This window comes from Pagrus pagrus (assembly GCF_965226575.1).
Source record: "Pagrus pagrus genome assembly, chromosome: 4".
NCBI lineage: Eukaryota > Metazoa > Chordata > Actinopteri > Spariformes > Sparidae > Pagrus > Pagrus pagrus.
In genome coordinates this window covers 22,562,684-22,587,049 of record NC_140188.1, presented here as the reverse complement: position 1 = coordinate 22,587,049, position 24,366 = coordinate 22,562,684, and the positions used below count along the sequence as shown (strand labels likewise).

At 41.8% G+C, this 24,366-nt stretch overlaps 1 protein-coding gene across 2 annotated transcripts; it reads left to right on the top strand.

Annotated features, from left to right (window-relative positions):
• Window positions 1–166: 166 nt before the first annotated feature.
• Window positions 167–24,338, top strand: LOC311255970 (clathrin heavy chain 1-like). Of its 2 annotated transcripts, XM_084350678.1 has the most exons (33): window positions 167–495; window positions 2,625–2,832; window positions 6,600–6,868; window positions 7,177–7,338; window positions 7,460–7,573; window positions 7,969–8,142; window positions 9,224–9,421; window positions 9,802–10,002; window positions 10,335–10,487; window positions 10,675–10,797; window positions 10,932–11,069; window positions 11,418–11,582; window positions 11,732–11,912; window positions 12,037–12,200; window positions 12,308–12,433; window positions 12,563–12,705; window positions 12,848–13,082; window positions 13,258–13,380; window positions 13,557–13,702; window positions 13,885–14,068; window positions 14,175–14,367; window positions 14,541–14,698; window positions 14,814–14,978; window positions 15,165–15,272; window positions 15,740–15,907; window positions 16,036–16,185; window positions 16,347–16,478; window positions 16,690–16,800; window positions 17,004–17,174; window positions 17,844–18,065; window positions 19,218–19,238; window positions 22,535–22,610; window positions 22,706–24,338. In XM_084350678.1, exons 1-33 carry the CDS (start codon window positions 454–456, stop codon window positions 22,834–22,836), a joined length of 5,055 nt encoding a protein of 1,684 aa, XP_084206804.1. In that variant the 5' UTR covers window positions 167–453; the 3' UTR covers window positions 22,837–24,338. The 2 variants fall into 2 exon arrangements, with proteins under 2 accessions (XP_084206804.1, XP_084206805.1); XM_084350679.1 differs by lacking the exon at window positions 19,218–19,238 and having other exon boundaries at window positions 168–495.
• Window positions 24,339–24,366: the final 28 nt, after the last annotated feature.

Sequence of the window (24,366 nt, the reverse complement as noted above, 5' to 3'; positions counted from 1 at the left end):
AAATTACTAACAACAGAAATTCAGACAACTTGTGATATTTCGCTAGAATTGAAACAAATAAAAATGAAGTTGCTTATACCCATCCTAAGCACAGGGTCGGAGCCAGTGTCCTTCCAGAGCTCCCTGGATGCTTCCGGATTGGGAAGGCTCTGAGCCGTTTCCGCCGCCATTGCGGATTTTGGACAGAAGATCAGCCGTAGCCACTGCTATCCATCGATGCAGTGCAGAAAGCACTCGCAGAAGGGGGACATATTCAACACTTCTGCTGATACCAGATTTCGGAAACACGATTAGCAACACTGCAAATCACCTTTTATCGTGTGTTTCGTTTTCACTGACTGGCTCCGACCTACACATAGAGTGAGGAGGTCGTAGCTAGCGCGGTGCTACTGCCTAGCTAGCTAGCTGTACGGCTAGAATTTCAGGACTCCGGAGAAGCTCAAGGAAACCACCATGGCTCAAATCCTACCTATCCGCTTCCAGGAGCACCTGCAGGTATGTGGGCAAACCTAATAGCTCAATAAACACATACACTCCCGTTATGTGTTGATTTCCCGGCGTAACGGTCGTTTGACAGCTTGCTAGCTGAGCTAACGGTGAACGTCAATACCCGCAGCAAATGAATGACCTCCCCTCCCCCGTTTAGCCAGCAGCTAACAACTAGCTTTTCGGGCTAGCATCTCTCATTCATTGCACTGATGCTGTTGCCTAGTCGACTCAATCTTAGCCGACGTTAGCTGTCATTGATGAACACGGGTCATACTAGTTGATTTTAAACACACTTGCTGACAACTTCTTGCATTATTGACACATGCATGGCTTCGTTTAGATTAGCTGATATCTATTACGTTAGCTAGCTAACGGTTACAGCTTGTGTCGTGAGGGATGTGGGAATCACGTCATCTTAATCGTAGCTTCGTAAGACATTCAGTCGTCTACCTGGCTGTCATCAAAGTTTATCGCTAGGATGGCTGTTTTGATGCAGCCATAATATTATTTTCACACGGATCCCCTGGTAATGATGTGTCAGTGATGTATTAAAGCTAGCTAGTGGCTGCGAAGCCGTGGTCAGCTGCAGTCTGACTAGATCCTGTGCCATGTCGCGTCACAGAACAAGGTTATGTCACGACAGGGCATTTTCACAACAGAAGGGAGACTCCTGAGGTTAATCTGGAGGGGTTCCTATCTGTGAATGTCACCTCCTTATCCAGCTGACCGGGGTGAATCAGCTGGTCCACCCAGCCTGTCAAAAATGACGACATTTTGCTCTCTCGTACACATACTGTCCATCATCACACCTGGAGACGGATTAGAGACGGTTCAGTCAAAATCAAGCTCCACCAGCACATCTCCTCTGACTGTGGGATTATTACATGTGCTCGGTGTTCGCACGAAAACCTTACATTCAACACTGAGCTCCACTAGAGGCACTTTTCATAGTACAACCATGCGCCTTGGATGACCTTTTGTGAAAGGTTTTTAAGTCCAACTAGCTGAAACGATGCAGCCTAATACAACAATCGTGCAATAAATCCCGCCTTTCTATTGTATAATAATACCATATAATAATGTAAAGTCAGTGTTTGTTGAAAGTGCTTTAGAGAGATGTTAAGGTGTGCTTTTTAAAAATCATTTTGGGGGCTGGAGCTGCAGAAACAGGATTTTTTGTAACCTACCCATTGATATAAATTGGGTGGACAAAATAATAGAAACACCTGTCCACATAATGCAATACAGTTATTAGTTGTGCCTAAAACACTGGAGACCATGTTACACAGTCCATAACAAGGGTGCAAACCCTTGAAGGATGGTGCTGTTCAACTACAACTCCATGCTGTATATGCTACTTAAAACAACAGAGTCTCCATGTATCTCAAAGGTCAGTTTTGTAGTTCGGGGAAGACGTAAGCTCAACAGATATTATTTAATGTAATAATGATCATGAAGGAATTTGAAGTTGGCTTTTCATATGAATTAAAACAAACAGACAACAGTAGCCGCTGCACTTTCAAAAGTAAAGTACCATTATGATTTATAGGACACTTTAATAATGTAAAGGCATCATCATTATAATTTGCTAATTTGTATGACATTTGTAAATTGTGTTCAACGTTCGGCCAAGATAATGTTATGGATGGTGAATAAGATGATTAGTTGTTTTATTGGACCACAATGGAAAGAAGTAGGGATGAACAATATATATCGCCCCGATACGTTATCTGCAAGATCATGGAAAATGTATTTTATTGGCTGAAACAAGCCATTGACTTGACAAGTGCAACATCTAGACAGTCTGATACAGCAGATGTTGGTATACACCTTTTAAGTTGGTCTGCGCTCAATAAACATAGAGACAAGAAGATGCAGCGCAAAACTGAAACACTCATGACGTCAAACTGCGGTGTGCATAAATTACAGGGTATGAATGCCTTTTTAAATGAAAATCTTATTCTTATCGTATTATAATTTAGTATTTGCCATGAGATCCAGGTAATTTCCGGTATCGGCTGAAAAGAATCCATGAAAATAAATCTTGTACTTTACTGTATCATGCTTGACACTTGAGTAGTAAACGGTGTAGGCCATGGGCTGCTACTAAAACATGTCATGTGTTCAAATCTCAGCTCCAGAACCTGGGCATCAACCCAGCCAACATTGGATTCAGCACTCTAACCATGGAGTCGGACAAGTTCATCTGTATAAGGGAGAAAGTGGGTGAGCAGGCCCAGGTTGTCATCATTGATATGGCAGACCCCAACAATCCCATCCGCAGGCCAATCTCTGCAGACAGCGCCATCATGAACCCTGCCAGCAAAGTTATTGCCCTCAAAGGTAAGCTCTAGTTAAAATGCATCTCTAGTGCTTTTAGCACATGGCTTTATGTGCCACCTAGAGAGGAGAGCTCTAGCTTTCTGGAAGCACATAGACTAAAAAGTAAACAATTAAATTTTGGCCGGTCACACACCATGCTATTGTTCTTTTCTAAAACATTGGGTCATTTGTGTAAATTTCGTTTGTGTTGTCAGTTACATAGCTGTCACAGTCTGCTTTTCATTTTGATGTTCATATGTAGACCACCCCATTTCTGTTTGTCGAAAAAGGTTGAGTAATTGAAGTGTAGTGTGACAAGTTTAAATGTAAAAGACATTGATATTGTAGGAAACGTAGCTGTAGTATCAGTGGTAAAATGTCATGCTGTCATGAATGCTTTGTCTATTTTGCTTGTTTTTGCTCTTTTTCATTTCCTACTGCTTTCTTATGTTTGCAGACGGTGAGTTGAATTTTACATATCATGAGTTGTCAAAGTGTAATCCTGTATGCACTGTCTTGAAATGTTTGCACAGTACTGATAGTCATTTTAATGAATGCTTGAATTTATAATGATAACACAAGCAGGGCATAGCAAAATTAAGAGGGTATCTTAAAGGACTGTATCGTTTTTTTCTTTGTTTTTGTGTGTGTGTGTTTGTCCCATTTGCTACACTGTACATATATTTTATATTACAGCTGACCATTTTCTGAAACTTACTGTACTTGAGAATTTTAAATGCACTTATGCTTAACTTCAGTACAGTATGAAAATAAGCATATAAAAGGCTTAAAAATAGCTTCAGAAAGGTAATTAATTACAATAAACATCCTGCCCACATGTGTTTTTGTCTAACGTTATTGTTGTGTGGTAATCACATCTCACAGAGTGTTTGTCTATGGTGGGAATTTAGTTGAATGAATACATTCACTTGGTGGTGACCCCTCAAAGTTGTCTCCCAAACACAGGCAGTGTGAAAAGGAGGTAAAGACATAAATCTCTTCACTTAAGAAATAAATCCTGTTATGTCAGTTTTAAGCTGTTAGTCACAAACTGAAGGCATCCATATAACATAACACAGACTCCACGTCTTTTAGGAGAAATTGTTATATCCTGGCATTAACTGAAAATCATGAGAATATTCAGAAATGTTGCAAAGTATTCTGTGTCTTGGAAAATGGTTGGTAGTAATGTATAGTACGTATGTATGTTGTAAAAGGGCTAAAACACGCAGAAAAAAATGATATGGTCGTTTAAAGAAAGGCTAAATCAAGTAAGCAGTGACATTTAGGCCATTATGCACTGGCTGTCTTGTTGACGGATTGTATGAAGAAGTCCTTATTCTCTGGAGAATTGGGTGCCACTGGCCTGTAATGTTAAAAAATCAATTATTCTTAATATTTATGTACTGTATAATGCCAGCCAACAGAGGCCACTACATTCATGCTTGTTTGTAGATGATAATTGTTTCTCTGTTTTGTTCAAGTATATACTAGTCTCACCTTGGGCTGGAAGTTGACAGTGCAAGAGATGTGATATAGTTTAGGTTATATATGCCAGGTTTCGCCACAAAGTAATTATGTAGAAATATGTAAATATGTAGAATTAGAATATTTCCCACTGAAGTACCCCTAGTGGTACTCTCAAAGAAGACATCGTGGCATGTACAGTAGCAGAGCACAGACAAATGACACAGGGATAGTCACAGAAACTCATAGTAGGTAAATAAAAAAAAAAAAGATACATAATTTATAAATCAAAGAAAAGGCTGAGATGCTCATCTTAATAGTTTGCCTTCGCAGGGTCTATTCCAGCTTCCACTTAGACAAGGAGAGTAGAGTGGGTGAACAAAAGAGTGAAACTGAGCTGAAACTTTGTTTGGTTTTTATTTTCTGCAATATAATTCTCTAGTTTAGCACTATCATGTATACAACTAGAGTTGACGTGTTTCTGAGAAAGATGATGATCATGGATTAACTGGTGACGACAGTCTCATAGATGAAATGAATGTGCTGCTGAATGCACAGGGACAGTCTTGATTGGCTGGGCCCAGGACATTGTTGAGGTCAAATCCAAATGTGGGGCCTCCTCTCTGCCTGTGCTTGAACTATGCTGCTAGCTTTATTCTTACGACCTGACATTACTTTCAGGAAGCTGATTAAAAAACAAACTCTGAATTGCTGCAGGAGTTTGTTCATACCAATTTGCAGTTGTTGTGCTCTAGGCTCACTTCCTCTCACTGTATTTTATTTAAGCAGTGTATTTTTCAATGTACTATACACACGATGTTACTGAACCATTTGTTCTGAAATTTCACTCTACCTCACAATTCTGATTGTGAGGCATCCTCATCACTCACTTGTTGTATTAACAGGTAATTATAGGGTTTAGTCTGGTTAAGGGTTTCTCAGGATTGAATCTGAAATAAATGTCCTTGGCCCAAAGAATTGTAGTGTCTTTCCTCCACTGAGACTGAACTGGAGGAAGGGAAAAAAATGGGTGTGAGTGCATCCGTCCAGCATCTTTCCCATCATCACATCTGTTTGTGTGCTTTGTGGTCTTCTTTTGCTAATCTGCATTCAGACCCAACCCAAATTCCCACATCCCTCATTTTAGGATTAAATTTCAATGTGAATCCCTTAAGAGCTCTAGCAACGTGCCTGGAGTTTCATTTCTCTAGTAGGTGGTGGGGGTGGAGGGCTGGACACAGGCCATCGAAGCCTCATTTCGACTGCACAGGGCACCGTGTTTTTCTGCAGATATTGGTTCCTAATTGATTTGATTAAGGGTTCAAAAGATCAGTAGGGAATTGAACCATTTTACCAAAACAATGTAAAAAGCCATTGTTGATCCAGTTTAGAGGCACAGAGAATGTAGTGGAAGTAGTAGTAGTAGTAGTAGTAGCAGTGTATGTCTCTGATCGAGTGTCCGGACCTAAAATAGCACTGTGTCAAAAACACATGGAGCTTCATTGATGCGGGTGTCTTTTTACAAGTGCAGTCAAGATGATGAAACTGGATCCAGGAAGTGTAGTTTGAGTAATAGACCTGCAAGATTAAAGGCTAATCAGACACACTGCACAGTGACAATCATTTTAATAGCAATGACAATAATCACAAGGTCAAAAGTAGTGACACCCTGTTCAAATTGCAAATGAATCCACCAGGAATCTGCATCCCCGTATATTTATCCAGCACAGTGCCTCTCATTATGACGAAAAAAGTTAATCCATGATTAACTTTTTTGTCACCCTACCTCACTGTGTCAACACAGTGGCCAAAAATGAATGGGGGGGATGCATTTTGTGATGCAGTGCTATGTCAGTCTGAACACGGTCTGGTTTGAGCTTTTCAATTTAAAAACCTGTTTTAAAGATGGCTTCAAATTTTCAGTTCACGTAATCACAAGAGGTTTGCCTATTCAGCCTCAACTGAATGGGTTTCTCAATAACAATTTAATAGCATCAGACCTAACTGAATGCAGATCCACCACCTAAGTGGTTGCCCTTTTGTTGTTCTTGCCTCTTGTTTTGACACTGGCACTGGCTTTTTGTATGGTCCTTTGGTGTACTCAAACCGAACCCCTGACTCCCAACGTTTCTCCAGTGGTTGAAGTTTGGTATGCCCAAATGGTATGTTTACTCCCAAAGTCTGCTGTGGGTTGTGTGTGGTAGCTCTAGTCACTAGACTCATATTTTGTTTACTGAAATAATTCAAATGTTTTGTGTGGGGGGGGGTCACTACATTTGTCTGTGTCACTGTATGTTAACCTTTGTTCTTAATGTTTTCAGCTGCAAAGACCCTGCAGATCTTCAACATTGAGATGAAGAGCAAGATGAAGGCTCACACGATGACAGATGACGTGACCTTCTGGAAGTGGATCTCCCTCAACACTGTTGCCCTGGTCACAGACAACGCAGTCTACCATTGGAGCATGGAGGGTGACTCTCAGCCAATCAAAGTGTTCGACCGTCACTCCAGCCTGGCAGGATGCCAGATCATCAACTACCGCACTGACGCTAAACAGAAATGGTTACTGCTAATTGGCATTTCAGCACAGGTAAATGCACTGTGTGGCTGAACCATTGCTTCAGCCTGACTAAACCGGATCCTTTTGAGGAAAATATTGTCAGCACATTAACTAAAACCTTTTGTTTCATAAGCTGTAATATAAAATGCTCCAGTGGCTGGGATATGAAGATATATTTGCATTAGATATTGCAGATTATGTTTATGTAATGAAACGGTAGATTTCGGCGCTCTCAGTGGTACTGAAAGCAGAGGTGTTAAAGAATCAATAAAACAATACAAATCTTAACTATAAATCACCTAACTTGGCCTAACTCATGGACTTTCTCTCCTTTTCAGCAAAACCGTGTTGTTGGAGCAATGCAGCTGTACTCAGTGGACAGGAAGGTGTCGCAGCCCATTGAGGGGCATGCCGCTGGCTTTGCACAGTTCAAGATGGAGGGCAACACTGAAGAGTCAACTCTGTTCTGCTTTGCTGTGCGAGGACAGGCCGGAGGAAAAGTAAGATTTACTAGCACTGCAAAGTCTCAGGCTGAATCCAATTTATTGCATTCAAAATACTTGCCAGAGATCCTTATAATCCGACTTTGTTCTTTTTGTCTTAATGTCTTTTTGCTTCTAGCTGCATATCATTGAAGTGGGGACTCCACCGACTGGGAACCAGCCGTTTCCAAAGAAAGCTGTGGATGTTTTCTTTCCTCCAGAAGCCCAGAATGACTTCCCTGTGGCCATGCAGGTACGAAAACTACTCAAGAGGAGGCATGTGGGGCCTGTTTGTTCAGCAAACAAGATTCCCTCCTCCTCTGATGGGAAACTATACTCTCCACTGTTCATACGTCATCACTGCCTTTAAGATTTTTAAAGGAGTATTAACCAAAACAAGCTTTGCCTAGACTTGGGGTGGCTGTAATATGAAGCGAGTTTAATATGTTTATATGTAGAAATTGCAGCAAGCCATTCTGTACTCTCCCTCAGCATGTGACATGTCACTGAGACCTGGAATATATTTAATATTTAATACTCACTAAATTAGCTTTGACTTCAGTGTTTTGCAGAAAGGCATCTTTATCACGATCACGACGTATTCATCGTTTACATTCTCTAACCAGATTTCTCTTTCTGTACATGCAGATCAGCTCCAAGCAAGACGTTGTCTTTCTCATCACCAAATATGGCTACATCCACCTGTACGACCTGGAGACTGGAACTTGTATCTACATGAACAGGATCAGCGGGGAGACCATTTTTGTCACAGCGCCCCATGAACCTACTGCTGGCATCATTGGCGTCAACAGGAAAGGACAGGTACTCAATGCACACTCTGGCCACACATCTATCTGATATCTGTAATTTGTGTTTAAATGAATGTTATGTATTTCCCTTTCAATGATATGATGATGATGTTAATTGGCATAAGCATTGAATGATTAGCTACAACATTGAATCAGATGCTTAATAATTGTCTGTGCAACAGCCAGGCTCACTGTACATTTTTCCTCTTGGCTTTTATGCAAGTTGACAGCCAAAACTACGTTGCTTAATTATCTGTCATGTTTGATTTGTGATGTTAGTGGTTGCTGGAGGTTTGAAATGGTGGACAGATCTCAGCAATGTTGACCTTAATCAACCTCTTACAATACAAACATTACATACATTTGTAAAATCCAAATTGTTTTTTTTTTTTTTTAAAAAGCATTGAATAAAGAGTGTCTAAGCTGGCTGTGCACACACATGTACTGTAAAGCTATAGTGATTATTCCTAAATCTGTGCCAGTTAGAGACTTGGTGTGTGTTTGCACACTAGACTGCTGTTGATGACATTGGTTGGTGATTCACTTTCCCCGTGGTATGTCAGCCCTTTTGTATATCAGCGTGGGTCCTTGGGTGTCGTGGTATGACCTTGACTAAAGAAATCTCTGAAAATAACAGCCTGTAACAGCATCTTCAGTGTCAGGCAGCATGTGACAGTCACAGCAGGCGGGCTAATCTTGGCCAGGCAGGGTACACAATCTAATCCTGTTATTGCTCTTGGCCCGCACCTGCAGATCTACCATAGACAGCTCAGTGTGTTGCACACACTCACATGCGCTAAATGTAACACTACACGCGGCAATGGACTGTGTTCTCACGAAGCAGCATATGTAGTGCTCAAACCAGGATGAATTACTTTAGGTCCTCTAGATTGAGAATGACTCCTTGTGGGCATTCATATCATTAAATATGTTAATTTGTTGTAGTGTTTGTTCATTTGTTTTCTTTGTTTTTAAAGAAATTAAAAAAATAAATACATAAAATGTGAGTTTGTTTTAACCTCAGGAATAAGCCCTCTCTATGAGGTGTCTTCTGTTGTGTGCAGATAATGAAGCATGCAAATGTGTTTTTCCAGGTTTTGTCAGTGTGTGTGGAGGAGGAAAACATTATTCCCTACATCACCAATGTGCTCCAGAACCCAGACTTGGCTCTCCGCATGGCTGTCCGTAACAACCTGGCCGGTGCGGAGGAGCTGTTTGCCCGCAAGTTCAACACCCTATTTGCAGCGGGGAATTACTCAGAAGCTGCTAAGGTGGCGGCCAACGCACCCAAGGTACTGTCAGTGTGGCGACCGTGCACTCAGAGCGGGGTCAAACAACATGACATTACTCGCAGTTCTAATTAATACGAGCTCAGACTCCTAAGACTAATCAGATTTCTGTAGCTTAAGGTGACAGTAAACACCCAGAGGTGTTGTATATGTAAAACAGATTTGGATTTGCATACCAAAATAGTTTAAAAGCAATTAAACAGATAGACCTTTCTGTGTCTGCGACGGTCTGAGAATTTTCTAAATAGAGACATAAATCTAAATTAACTGAATTCATTAATGTTCGCCTAATGTTACCACCGTGCTCAAAGGTGACTTTTCTTAACCAGATTCTTCCCACTGTAACTTAATTAGTGTGTCTATCATCCATCTTTCTTCTCCAGGGTATCCTGCGGACCCCAGACACCATCCGTCGATTCCAGAGTGTGCCAGCCCAACCAGGCCAGACGTCCCCCTTGCTCCAATACTTTGGCATCTTGCTGGACCAAGGCCAACTTAACAAGTTCGAGTCTCTGGAGCTCTGCAGGCCTGTCCTCCAGCAGGGCCGCAAGCAGCTGCTAGAAAAATGGTTGAAAGAGGACAAGGTGTGTTTCCAGCAGTTCATTTCGTAGTGGACAATCTTTATCTTATCTTTACAGGAATTATTCTCACCAATCATGTTATATAAAAAAAAATCTATTCAGTAACACATCTACTCTTTGAAAAAATAGTCACCATAGTCAGTTCCTCCACTATACTTGAGTATTTCAAACTCAACATCAGTGCTGAGGCTTGAAAGAAGTTTAAGTGTAGCCATGTTGTTTCTCTGATTAACCTTTTATGTTTCCTTTTCTTGCTTTGTTCTGGACTTGTCTCTTTTAAACCCTAGATTGGTTTTTCAATGAACTCCTTCATGTGTGTGTGTGTTTGTTTGCAGCTGGAGTGCTCTGAGGAGCTTGGAGACTTGGTGAAGTCTGTAGACCCTACTCTTGCCCTCAGTGTCTACCTCAGAGCCAACGTCCCCAATAAGGTTATTCAGTGCTTTGCAGAGACCGGACAGTTCCAGAAGATTGTCCTCTATGCCAAGAAGGTTTGTGACAATACCTGACTGTTACTCCAAGATTACCTTATATTATATAAGATTATTGAGTGAAAGACTATCAGCATATTTTATAATGTTTTGATCTTGGCATTTATTTATTTTATATGGTTCCATCGTAGCTGTGGCACACCTCAGATGCAGGGATATTATGCTTAAAAATCTGTTGTCCCTGTAGGTCGGCTACACTCCAGACTGGATCTTCTTGCTAAGGAACGTGATGCGGATCAGTCCAGAGCAGGGCCTTCAGTTCTCCCAGATGCTGGTTCAGGATGAAGAGCCACTTGCTGACATTACACAGGTACCATGTATTACCATGTATTAATACCATAATACATTCCTGAAGCTGTTAATTAATAAGAAAGACAACCAAACATGCTGTTTTTCTAGGAGGAGTATAACATCTATGATCATTTATTTCTTTTATGTCTCCAGATTGTTGATGTGTTCATGGAGTACAACCTGATCCAGCAGTGCACGTCCTTCCTACTAGATGCCCTGAAAAACAACAGACCCATGGAAGGACCACTGCAGACGCGCCTGCTGGAAATGAATTTGGTCCACGCTCCGCAGGTACATCAATGACCATCAATGGAATGCCATAGTTTATTTAGCAGTTTTTGTTTCTTCTTGTTCATTTACAAATTCATGATTAGAAGTTTTTCATAGCTTTCATCATTTGCAGCTTTGATCCAGATATTAAATCATCAGCTCATCATCATCAGATTTATACTCTTATTTCCTTCATTTTTTTAAGTAATGCTTACTAACGTTTAGGGGTTTCTTTCTTCTTCAAAGTCATTTCAGTGTGTTTCCTCTCACCAATTTTTTTTATTTCCAGTTGCTCCTGTTGCAAGGTTTCCTGTTAACAAAGCTTCAAACAATGTTGAAATGTCTTTGTTCCTGTGTCATGTCTCGTAGGTTGCAGATGCCATCCTGGGCAACCAGATGTTCACCCACTATGATCGTGCTCATGTGGCACAGCTGTGTGAGAAGGCTGGTCTCCTGCAGAGGGCGCTGGAACATTATACTGACCTGTATGACATAAAGCGCGCTGTGGTGCATACACACCTTCTCAACCCAGAGGTGCGAACACAGAAAATGCTAACACACAAAAAATTATACAAATGTGACTGTTCTGTTTTCTACGCATTTCTCACTGTAAAAACATGAATGTATTTTAATTTATCGGTTTGTGATTGCTATATGTGTCTTATTTTTGTTTGTCTCTGCAGTGGTTGGTGAATTTCTTTGGCTCCTTGTCAGTGGAGGACTCCCTGGAGTGTCTGAGGGCCATGCTGTCCGCAAACATCCGCCAGAACCTTCAGATCTGCGTCCAGGTCGCCTCCAAGTACCACGAGCAGCTCAGTACTCAGTCTCTCACTGAACTTTTTGAGTCGTTCAAGAGCTTTGAGGGTAAGCTGGAAATATACTGATTGCCAAGCAATCTCTCTTGTCCTGTTCAGCTTTAGAAAGGAGCAAGTTTTCAAAGATAGCTGCAGTTAGCTCTCCTGTTGATTTTGACTCTTTTGTCTTTCAGGTTTGTTCTACTTCTTGGGATCCATTGTGAACTTCAGCCAGGATCCAGAGGTCCACTTTAAATATATCCAGGCTGCATGCAAGACAGGCCAGATCAAAGAGGTGGAGAGAATCTGCCGTGAGAGTAACTGCTACGACCCTGAACGTGTGAAGAACTTCCTTAAGGTCAGAAACCTGGACCAGTACAGAATAAACTTTTCACTATAAAATAATCTAACCTTATTGCCTCTAATTTATCTATTATGCTAAAATGTGTATATTTTTCTCTACAGGAAGCCAAGCTGACTGACCAGCTGCCTTTGATCATTGTGTGTGACCGCTTTGATTTTGTCCACGATCTGGTCCTGTACCTGTACCGCAACAGCCTGCAGAAATACATCGAGATCTATGTGCAGAAGGTACATCACTACATTCTCACTGATAGAAAGAGTTAAGCTTGTGAACTCTGGACTGCTTCACCCCACTTCCAATAAAACTATTATTGTGCATATTTGTGTTTGTTGTAACCTTATCATCGTATATTCCAGGTGAACCCGAGCCGTCTGCCAGTAGTCATTGGAGGGTTACTGGATGTGGATTGTGCGGAGGATGTGATTAAGAATCTGATCATGGTGGTCAGAGGGCAGTTCTCCACAGATGAACTGGTGGCTGAAGTGGAGAAAAGAAACCGGTAAGAAGAGAGAGATTAAACAAAGTGCATTGCAAAAGTGGAATCAACCTTTCGCAGCCAAGTCTTGGAGAGTCATGAGTCAGCAGTTGTTTTTCTCTCTAAACCTTGTGCTGTGTAATCCATACCATTTGTCTCTCCGCAGATTGAAGTTGCTGCTGCCTTGGCTGGAGGCTCGTATTCATGAAGGTTGTGAGGAGCCTGCTACCCACAATGCCCTGGCCAAGATCTACATCGACAGCAACAACAACCCAGAGCGCTTCTTGAGGGAGAACCCCTACTACGACAGTCGTGTCGTGGGCAAATACTGTGAGAAAAGAGACCCCCACCTGGCCTGTGTGGCCTATGAAAGAGGACAGTGTGACCAGGAACTGATTCATGTGAGTTAATACTGAAGTCATACTTGCACTGAAGGCAAAAACATTGACGCTGTGCAGCTCTCTTTGTTTATTGATGTTTCCTGTTTCAGTTGTTCTGATGTGCATATATTATTTTCATGACATCTGAGGTCTGTTATTGGCTCTCATGTTAACCATATTTGTTTTTACTCCTTAGGTTTGCAATGAGAACTCACTGTTCAAGAGTCTGTCCCGCTACCTTGTGCGGCGCAAGAACCCTGAGCTGTGGGCGAGCGTGCTGCTGGAGACCAACAATTACAGAAGACCACTCATCGACCAGGTCTGACCTCTTAGCTTCTCTGAAACTAAATTATGCATCATTAACTATTTTGTTTAGATTATTGATGCAAAGGGACCTGCAGTACAGACTTGTTCTATAACAAAAAGTTAATTTTTTAGTTTTTACTCAAAACATCAGCTGTAGTGCATCAAGTCTGTTGTCCCTCTCTGCTGCAGGTTGTCCAGACAGCCTTGTCTGAGACCCAGGATCCTGAGGAGGTGTCTGTCACAGTCAAGGCCTTCATGACCGCCGACCTTCCCAATGAGCTCATTGAGCTTCTGGAGAAGATTGTCCTGGATAACTCTGTCTTTAGCGAGCACAGGTGAGAGACTTGATGTTACCCGTACATGTCATATGTGATTGGCTGTGATTGAAAAATATGCATTTGAATGTCTCCACAACATGTAAGACATTTGTTAGGAAAAGCTGTTTTCTGCTTTTTTATTAGCCATGTAGAAGTTAAGACACTTACTGAGACTGTCCTTTGTTGTTGTGTTTTCTCAGAAACCTCCAGAATCTGCTCATCCTGACAGCCATTAAAGCTGATCGAACACGTGTTATGGAGTACATCAACCGTCTGGACAACTACGACGCCCCAGACATTGCAAACATTGCCATCAGCAATGAGCTGTTTGAGGAGGCCTTTGCTATTTTTAGGAAATTTGATGTCAACACCTCTGCTGTGCAGGTCAGTGATTATTCATCGACTAAAGAATCCCTGTTTATAATGGCTACTAGAATTGCGTTATTGACTTTGATGCAATATGATCTGAACATCGTCTCATTTTGTCCAGGTTCTGATTGAGCACATCGGTAACCTGGACAGAGCTTATGAGTTTGCTGAACGTTGCAATGAGCCACCAGTGTGGAGTCAGCTGGCAAAGGCCCAGCTTCAGAAGGGCCTGGTCAAAGAAGCCATTGACTCTTACATCAAGGCTGATGACCCCTCCGCCTACATGGAGGTGGGACAAGCTGCAGCCCAAAGCGGTAAGATTAATTTTATTCTCAATTCTTATTCTTTTAGCTTAATTGGTGCTTAGATCTGAAGAATGTTGGGTAAATGCTGATTGTAATTTTTAATTTCTATCAATAGCATTTTGCTAAATATACAGTAGATTGGTGAGCTTAGGAAACTGATCAGAGTTGATTGTTGTGCTCAGGAAACTGGGAGGACCTGGTGAAGTTTCTGCAGATGGCCCGTAAGAAGGCCCGCGAGTCTTACGTTGAAACAGAGTTGATCTTTGCCCTGGCCAAGACCAACCGCCTGGCTGAGCTGGAAGAGTTCATCAACGGACCCAATAATGCTCACATTCAGCAAGTAGGTCTTTGGAAGCATGACGACATGCAGCGCACACTCACATACCACTTAATTCTCTTTCACCTGTTGCTACTTTGCTGAACCTGCTTTCCTTTTGTTTCCTTTTGTCCTTCAGGTGGGTGACCGTTGCTATGATGACAAGATGTACGAGGCAGCCAAACTGCTTTACAACAACGTTTCCAACTTTGGCCGCCTGGCCTCCACTCTGGTACACCTGGGAGAGTACCAGGCAGCTGTGGATGGAGCTCGCAAGGCCAACAGCACCCGTACCTGGAAGGAGGTGAGGATGATGACACAGCTTCATTTTGTGCTCTGTACTCAGAAAAAGTCCTTTGAAGAGTAGAGTCAGATGGAGCACTTTATCTCTGCCTACCACTTCCATGCACGCTTCCCCTCAGTGTCACTGTTGAAAGTTTACTGTCCACTCACCTATATTAAACACAGCTTTGATTCTCCTCTGTTCCAGGTGTGTTTTGCATGTGTAGATGGGAAAGAGTTCCGCCTTGCCCAGATGTGCGGCCTGCACATTGTTGTCCACGCCGATGAACTGGAGGAACTCATCAACTACTACCAGGTAACAGAGGCAACCTGGGCTAGTGTATATCTCACCTGTTAGACTTGCTATGAATGCTGAATGACTACTGACAGGGTTCATACAGAGTCTTAAAAGTTTGGAAAATGCTTAATTTTAACAGTGGGGAATATACTTTAATTTGATCCAGTGTATTATCTATACAATGAGTCGTGTAAAACTTTTTTTTTTATATATTTACCATGAAAAGATCCTGTCATCATATTTGTTTGTCTTCTCTTGGCTTTGAAATAAGAATTAATTAAACTCATCATCAAAACATACAATGAAAGTTAGTAATATAAACAAAGTGACAAAATACATGGATTGCTGTCGTTGTAAGGGAATTCTGTGTACATGATTTTTTTGCAATTGCATTTTTCTAGTAACAAATTAGGTTTACTTGATAGATTAAAGTAGTTTGGAGGTGCTTGAAAAGTTCTTAAATTTAACTCTTCCATACCTTCCAGGACCGTGGTTACTTTGAGGAGCTGATCACCATGCTGGAGGCCGCCCTGGGGCTGGAGCGTGCCCACATGGGTATGTTCACTGAGTTGGCCATCCTCTACTCCAAATTCAAACCCCAGAAGATGAGGGAGCACCTGGAGCTCTTCTGGTCCCGTGTCAACATTCCAAAGGTAGGTGAGAAACACAGCAGTGCCTTCAAACGAAGCACTCAGCTTTAGAGACGTAGTCATAGTCTGTTAAAACATTTGGGGTTTTTTTTACATATAAGTTCATGAGCTATGTGTGTGTGTTTTTTCAGGTTCTCAGGGCAGCAGAGCAGGCTCACCTCTGGGCGGAGCTAGTGTTCCTCTATGACAAGTACGAGGAGTACGACAACGCCATCATCACCATGATGAATCACCCATCTGATGCCTGGAAGGAGGGCCAGTTTAAAGACATCGTCACCAAGGTGAAAAAACAAACAACAACAAAAAGAACTATACTTTATTATTGATGCTAGTTGTCATTCTGGCTACAAGTTCTACCGTAATAAACCAAAGCAAAACACTGATTCATTATTATGAGATAAAATACATTTTCAATTGACTAAATGTGTGTTTTTCATCCTAGGTGGCCAATGTGGAGCTGTATTACAAGGCCGTCCACTTTTATCTGGAGTTCAAACCGTTGTTACTGAATGACCTGCTCATCGTCCTCTCTCCAAGACTGGACCACACACGTGCTGTCAACTTCTTCAGCAAGGTCCTACTATCAACTTTTGTTTACAATTCTCAGAGTGTTAGGTGGTATTTGATTATAAAATAGCTGAAAATAAATGCTCACATTTGTGGCTCACATGTTTGACTGTTGTCCCATGAAGAAGTCTGTAGATGACAGAGCATGATGTGTGATGTTGACCTACCCAAACAATGCAGTTAAATAAGAGATGGAATGTTTGTTTGTTTTTGTTTAGGTGAAACAGCTGCCTCTGGTTAAACCTTACTTAAGGTCTGTCCAGAATCACAACAATAAGTCAGTAAATGAGGCACTCAACAACCTCTTCATCATTGAGGAAGACTATGCGGTAAGATATTTTTAATATCATCCATTGTATGTCATTACAGATAATATGATTCTAATGTCTTTATGCTGGTTGAGGCAGAAACATGTTGGATTTGTTACCAGCACAGTGCACTAGATATTTTGCAGTTCAGCAAAGCAGGATAAATGTTTTCACAGAGCTGCATTTTCAGTTGTATCTTACAATCCCCTCTGTCTCTTATTTAGGCACTGCGCACTTCCATCGATGCCTATGACAACTTCGACAACATCTCACTGGCCCAGGGTCTGGAGAAGCACGAGTTGATTGAGTTTAGGAGGATCGCAGCCTACCTTTTCAAGGGCAACAACCGCTGGAAACAGAGTGTTGAGCTCTGCAAGAAGGACAAGCTGTACAAGGTGCATTTCACTAAAACAAATAATAACTCTTATTCTAAATCAACATTTCAATGCTGTGCAACTTCTTTTTTTTCATGTCTGTTCAGCTATTCTGAAGAAAGATCAATGATTGTTGAATCTCATATCCAAGTCGTCAAATAGATACGCTGGCCACCAACCCAAAGCATCGCCATTTGATGACTAGCGGAATGAGACTCAGCAATCAACTATCTTTCTCCAAAATTGCTTAAACTCCACCTTCAACGGGGCCCTCTAGTAACAATCTAACAGCACCATAAATTACTATTATTATTATTAATCTTACCACAATAACAAAAACAAAATTCAGGTCGCACACTATTGTAGTTGGTTAATTAATTGATTAATAATTAATTAGTTAATTACTCAAGTAATTACAAAATAAGATCTTGTTAGGTAACTGCATTTGCTTGGTGCTCTGTGCTCAATTTAATCCAATGAGTCACTTTCTTTAAAAGAAGGATGAAAAGATATTCAAAACAGTTGGTGGAAGAAAAAAAAATTAAAAGAAGAATTCAGTACAGCTCCACAGCACCTGCTCCACTTCTTCACAGCATGTAACTCACAACCATGAAACCAATGTAAGATGGCAGATGTGGTCACTTGTTCAAGTCACCTGATTAACCTGTAATTGCGCTACCCTCTCCGCAGGATGCCATGCAGTACGCGTCCGAGTCCAAAGACATCGAGCTGGCGGAGGAGCTCCTGGCTTGGTTCCTGAACGAAGACAAGAAGGAGTGTTTTGCAGCCTGCTTATTCACCTGCTACGACCTGCTGCGGCCCGACGTGGTGCTGGAGACCGCCTGGCGACACAACATCATGGACTTCTCCATGCCATACTTCATCCAGGTCATGAGGGAGTACCTCTCTAAGGTGGGTTGGCCAGAGGTAACTAGTGTGTGTGATGTATCAGGATAAGGTAGATGGCTTCATGAGAAGGTTGAGTCACGTTATAGATACCTTTTCCAAATTCAGAGTGATAGAAGGTTATTAGAAGGTAAATGGGCGAGACTACCTACATATTTACCTTTGTTTTCTGATGCTGTTAGGTGTTGGTACTTGTAAAATAGTATTTGTAAACCTGCACCTACCTGTGGAGACCCACCTGACCTGTTCAGATTGGTGTACCACAGAAAGAAACTAAATATTCAATTGAATCTAATACTTTTCCCCCTGATTGCTATCGCTAAAAACAGCAAATGGCAAACTGTGTCTGCAAATACTATTCGGCTGTAGGCAGTGTCCCCCCAGTATTAAACACAAAGCACCACAGTACTGGCTATTCTTTCCTCCATTCATGCTCATCTTCCTGTGCTTCTGTCAGTCGTGTGTCATCACTGGTGTTTTCCTTTTCGTTTGGCTTTCCATCCACTTGAGCTACTTTTCCATACAAATGTGTTCCAGAGGAGATTCATAACTGCTGTGTCGCTCGTCATGCCATTTATCTCTGTTACATGGCAAAAAAAAAAAAAAAGAACAGGCCCACCTGTTTCTTTCATAAGACAGCAGACCTGAGTGAAGCATTTGTAAAATATGTTGCATTTGTTTGCCAAACTTGAAATGCCAAGTTGGTGGATTTTACTACATCAAAATAATTCAGTTTGTCATAAAAGCTGTTAGCTGACTGCTTCTTGGTGCTTGTTGTGTCAAACTGCACCAGTTGTTTTCTTGAAACATTTGAATCAAGAAATCATTTGTAAGTCTTAGCATTCTATATTAAACACAGAGCATTGTATAGTTGATCTTGTTGTGTAAGTGTGTGAACTTACTTTAGGCCCTATTAGTCAACATCTGTGTTTTATATTTTACCCTGTCGTAAGCAACAAAGGTAAAATTCACAGTACCAGAGTAATCTCAAGTCTGCATTTGTATCAAAAGTGGCGTTATTACCCGCATCTCTCAGGATTTTTGTGTTTGTGACAAGTCGTCTGTTTGCTCTTCTCTTCTCTGTCAGTTTCTATTGTGGGAGACTTCCATTTGGTTTTTTTTTCCTCCTTAAGTTGCCTCTCTGAATTTCCTTTCCAGGTTGATGCGATAAAGGAAAAGGTGAAAGTCGAATCCATTTTCTAATCATTCTTTTTGACCCCTCTCCCCTGTCCTGTAGCCTGTAGTTTGGAGGAGTAAATTTAGCAGAAACTGCATGAACCCTCTCCCCCCATGTCACTTTGCTGCTTCTGATTGTAAACTCCACATCTCCACTAGACCACCTACCAACCCACGAGATTCCAGAGCGGGGCTCTTCACTCGCAACCCTCAGGGCTCTGCTAGGTTTGCTGGTGTCAGTGATGGCTCTGGATCAAAACAGTGACTGAAGAACTCTCCTGAATTAGATGGGCACAAAACTTTATGCAAGAGGAGGCATAAAAATGTCTCTTTCCAATGTGTTTTAGATTCTATTTCTCCTTGGCATTACGTCTGAATCAACATTAATAATTACTGATAAGATTCACCTAATGAAAAGGTCAACTGAGATCACTGTAAGATTTGTTTTCGTTTAAGAGGAAGCATTTTGCTGACGGCCCAGATTAAGTAACAATAAGCCCATACTGGGGAGAAGATAGTTGATTGTTGAGTCTCATTTCAGGCCATCAAGCTCTGACACTTTGGGTTGGTGGTTCGCCATCATACGAATTTGGGATTCGTATGATCGATTGTATTTGACAACCTGGTAATGAGACTCAACGCTCAACTGTCTTTCTCCAGATCACTTTAGTTGGTGATTTTACAAACAGCAACTGGCAGGTCCTGCATACTATGCCTTTAAGTTGATATGGCCAGCTAGAGCTTTTTTCACTGAAAATGACACCATGAGAGCAGAGTGAACCAAGCACCAAGTTGAAAGATGCTATAAGCCTCCTCAGAGCTGAGGGGAACTGCAGAGTCCAGTGATAAATCTCTGTGGGTCTATCAACAAGATCGTCCCCCTTTCTCTATCAAATGTGCCCCATCACAGCCCTTCTCCGAGCCATCCACTTCAGCCAGCATACCCATCAGCTCTCCTCGGGTGCAGTGAAGAGCGCCCCTCTGGATAACTACCTCACCTGCTGTGGTCAGGTCCTTTTCTCACAGACTTGTAGATCAATTCTAATGTTAAACTGTCTTTAACACCACTCAGCTGCAGTCTGCTGCGAGACGACATCCTATCTGAATGATTATTGATAATATCTTTATGTCGAGGGGTGAGGGCTTGTTTACGTCTGTATTTGGACAGCGGTGCACGAGCAAAGACTGCAGCTAAGTGTAAGACCTAATTCCATTAATAGAAAAGCCAGTGAGGCATTATTTTAATGAAGTGACCATTCTTTCAGAGACCTTTATATTATTTCTCTCCATGTCTGTCTGTACTACTGAATTTATTTCAACGCTATAGAAGAACACGGGTGATAAAACTCACAAACATTAGGTACATACATTTCAAGAGGAGGGTATTTTTCTGCAGCATGTCTCTGAGTATTCTCTGCTACTGTAAAGTGTGGTCTCTTCAAGCAACAAACAGCTTGAGTTCACAAGAGATGATCTGTAGTTCGGGTGTGTTCTCTGGGGGAAAAAACTACATGTAGAGCGACAAGCATGCATCTCCCCCCTCCCTCTGTAGCATCAGCAGCACTAAGGCCAGGCTAGGAGACATCGTTGTTGGCTGTGCCTGCTTCTGGAAACCTTGAACTGGCTGTACAAAACCATCCCCTCCACCCTCTTTCACACTCCCTCCACTATGCTCTCTGCTGCTCTGTCTTTCTTTCTCATGCACTCTTCAAGAAGAAAATGACTAAACTGCCGCTTCAGCATGTCTCTCAACCCTTCTCTTCTGAAACAAAACAAAAGCCTGTCTTTTCTTGAAACAGCCTGCTTAACCAGACTGACTGACTGTAGTGGTAAACCAGGCAGTATGTAGAGAACTGAACCCAAAACCACCATAAGAGGTCCTTAAATGATTTTTATCAGTATTTAAAATGTACACTGTCAGAGCTGAAGGTAATATCAGAAGCTTGTTGCTGGCTGCTTAATTCTTTGAATTATTAGCTCACTCTTTTGTCCTTTCCTCATCATTTTCTGCCTCTGAGCTGCTTAGCAAACACTGAAGCACCAAAGAAAACACCAGGCAGTTGTAGCAAGTTGATTCACAAGGACTGTTTTTTTTAAGCAGTTCGCAAACAGGCAATGACTTAATTGGGGCATGTGTGAAGGTCGGTGGCATGTCTCTCGAAATGTTCTGGATTGCAAACACACTTTTGATAGTTTCTACTACAGGTGAAACAAACAAAAATCATTGATAAGTCATTGATGAGTAACAGAAAAAATAAAATGGCCAACTACTTTGGTTATCAATTGATGAATATCTTTAGGTTTGGACCGCCTTTTGATGACATCACTTGTGGCTGTAGAAAATTGTGATCAGATATCAGTTTATATTTCTTCCTGTAACCCCAGCATTGACTACAAAAAGCTATAGAGGATCTTTATAAATGAGCATTTCTACACCTCTACCGTGACTATCCAAGACGAGAGCGACGTAAGGGTGTTTGTGGATGTTGCACACAAGTCTGCAGACAAAAGGCTGCACACACACACAATCTCATGAAGCATATTCCAGCCTCACATTTTACTCAGTAACTGTATTGTGTTACTTTGTTGTGTTAGGACCATGGTATCTGTACAGCTCAGTGTTTCAGAATCAAGTCTACACCTGTTTGGTTGATAGCTGCACCTTAAAAAATTTATTCGGATTGTTACTGACAGAAATGCGAGCGAAGGCTATTTAAGCTTTGTCTTGTTCAGCTTCACTGTCCACCAACATGTGAAGAAAGTATTGATATTCTGCTAAGAGATGGACAAACTAACTAATGGGTGAAAAAACTGTGAATCTGTTGATACTGGTGAGGGGTTGGTTCTCTACATACCCAACATTTCCAACACGTTAGAGTAGATGATTTGGGTGGCTGGATGGTGGGACCATTATTGCCCAGTAGCTGTGTGTCTTTGTCTCCCCTCCTAATCCCAATACTTTCCACGAAGAAGTGGACGTCTATCTAATAGGCTGTCGTAGCTGAGCTCCGTAGAGTAGCCAGTAGCTCTCTAGATGCAGTTACTCCCTTTGCCTTCTAGAGGGCCTCCAACACATTAGCAAGGTCTGCCTCCTGCAGCCTGTTTTTTTTTTTTTTTTTTTATTTAAATCTGGACTGTATTCATCTTCGCCTGTCAGGAATGGTCCCATCCGTCAGCCAGTGAAATAACCCAGAGGTCAGTTTTTTAAACCCGGTGTCTCAGCCCCTTGCTCTTCAAGAGCCCCATCGGCCGCAGCGTGACTGAAGTCTGACACGTCGCTGTTGTTGTGTTTTCCACAGGTGGACAAGCTCGAAGCCTCTGAGTCTCTGAGGAAACAGGAGGAGCAGGCTACCGAGTCTCAACCCATTGTTTACGGTAAAATGACCCCACAGATGATAATTGTGTGACCGTAATTTCCAACATTTTAACTTTAACTCTTCTAACCACTTATCCTGATGTTTGTGTTACAGGCACACCCCAGCTCATGCTCACAGCAGGGCCCAACGTGGCCGTGCCTCCTCAGCAGCCCTACGGCTACGGCTACACAGCAGCACCAGGCTACGCTCCGCCACCACAGCCCAGCTTTGGTTACGGCATGTGAACACCCAACAACCCCCGACCCCACCTCGACTTGACCCGACACCTTCCTTCCATCTGTCCTTCTCTCTTTGTGTTCCTCACCAGCTTCCCATGGTCTTCTACTCACAACAGGGGCCACAAGCAAGCAACAGCCCACTCTGGTTTTGAGTACTATTTTTTTATTATGTTGTCGTGTTCCAGGAGAAAACATTCAACCGCATTGAAGGACTTTTATTTGTATTGTTTGAAAAGAAATTGGACCACATGTTTGTTTGTTTTTCACATTCCATATTTATGACTACTTATTTAGAATTCTTTTTTGTGTTTATGTTAATGTCATGTTTTTTTTATTGGTTTATGGTATGTGCAGAAGTGGACTTGCTTAAAGCTCAGCAAAGAACCTTTGAAGTAGGTGGAGGAGCATTGGATTTTGCACTCGTGAAGAAATTAATGTAGAGAAGCTCTTACTTTTGATGTACTGAACATGTGAACAGCTTACATTGTCTCGTTTGTCTGTATAATGCATTTCATCATTGTATATTCTGAGGAAAAAAAGGTTACATATAATATTTGAACATATATTGCCATTTCAATGGCTATAGCTAGCAACACTAAGTGATGATAGTATATTCTGCACAGGCGTGTAGCTTTATGGAGTTTTAAATGCATACAGACGTATGTCACTGTATGAATGAGGGTGTGTTTGTGTGTGTGTGTATGCGAGTGTGACCTGATTGGTCTAAATAAGAATTTTAACCCCCCTCTCAGCCTGTACTGGGCTCTCCAATCCACCCTCCTAGATGTTAGCTCTCCCTCATCGGCTCCATGTATTTAGGTGACCTCTTGTGCCGTGTACAGTGCTTGTGTGAGACTGTATCTGTGTATGTGCAAGGACGGGACCACGGCTACCAGACCCCAGGGCCCTCAACCCCTTAACCGTACCGTGTGTGTGTGTATTTACTCTGAACCCTCCTCGTGCTGAGGTCCGTGTATGCCAGGTGTTGTGGTGTTTCCCCTCGGTCACCATTAACTTTTTTTTTTTTTTTTTTCTTGAGTGTACAGATGTGAACATGATGAAATGAAAACTTTTAGATGGAGACCCCACCCATCTTTCCTCCACCCCACTCTTCCAGTCCTGTTTCCTCCTTTGTTAATGCTTAGCGGCAAGAACAAGAAGAAGACAGGCTGGTGGAACCTTTGGTGTCCTCATGACAGCTCGATTAGATCCATAAACACTCCTGTAGGTCGTGTGTTTAGATGGTTATGATGAAGAAATTAGGTCTCAGTACATCCAGTTCTTTGTCAAGAATGGTCTGAAATCAGAGCCTGTATTTACCTTGATGTACTTAACTTCCTTACATGCTTTAAGCTGTGTGTGTAAAGTGTCACCCTAACCCTAACATAAGTTAAATTCCTTTCTGTTGTCATGCATATTAGTAATAAAGGGGATCTGTCATTGATAAGTGGAAGAATATGACTCAACTGAAAGGGAAATACTAGCCTAAATAAAACCTAAAAATTGGACCGAGTCTCCTGTCGAGTCAGTGTGTCT

Coding starts and splice junctions, on each gene's coding strand:
- LOC311255970 (XM_084350678.1), top strand. CDS start 454: ATGGCTCAAATCCTACCTATCCGCTTCCAGGAGCACCTGCAG. Junction 9,422..9,801: donor TGGCGGCCAACGCACCCAAG/GTACTGTCAGTG, acceptor TTTCTTCTCCAG/GGTATCCTGCGGACCCCAGA. Junction 14,979..15,164: donor GCACCCGTACCTGGAAGGAG/GTGAGGATGATG, acceptor CCTCTGTTCCAG/GTGTGTTTTGCATGTGTAGA.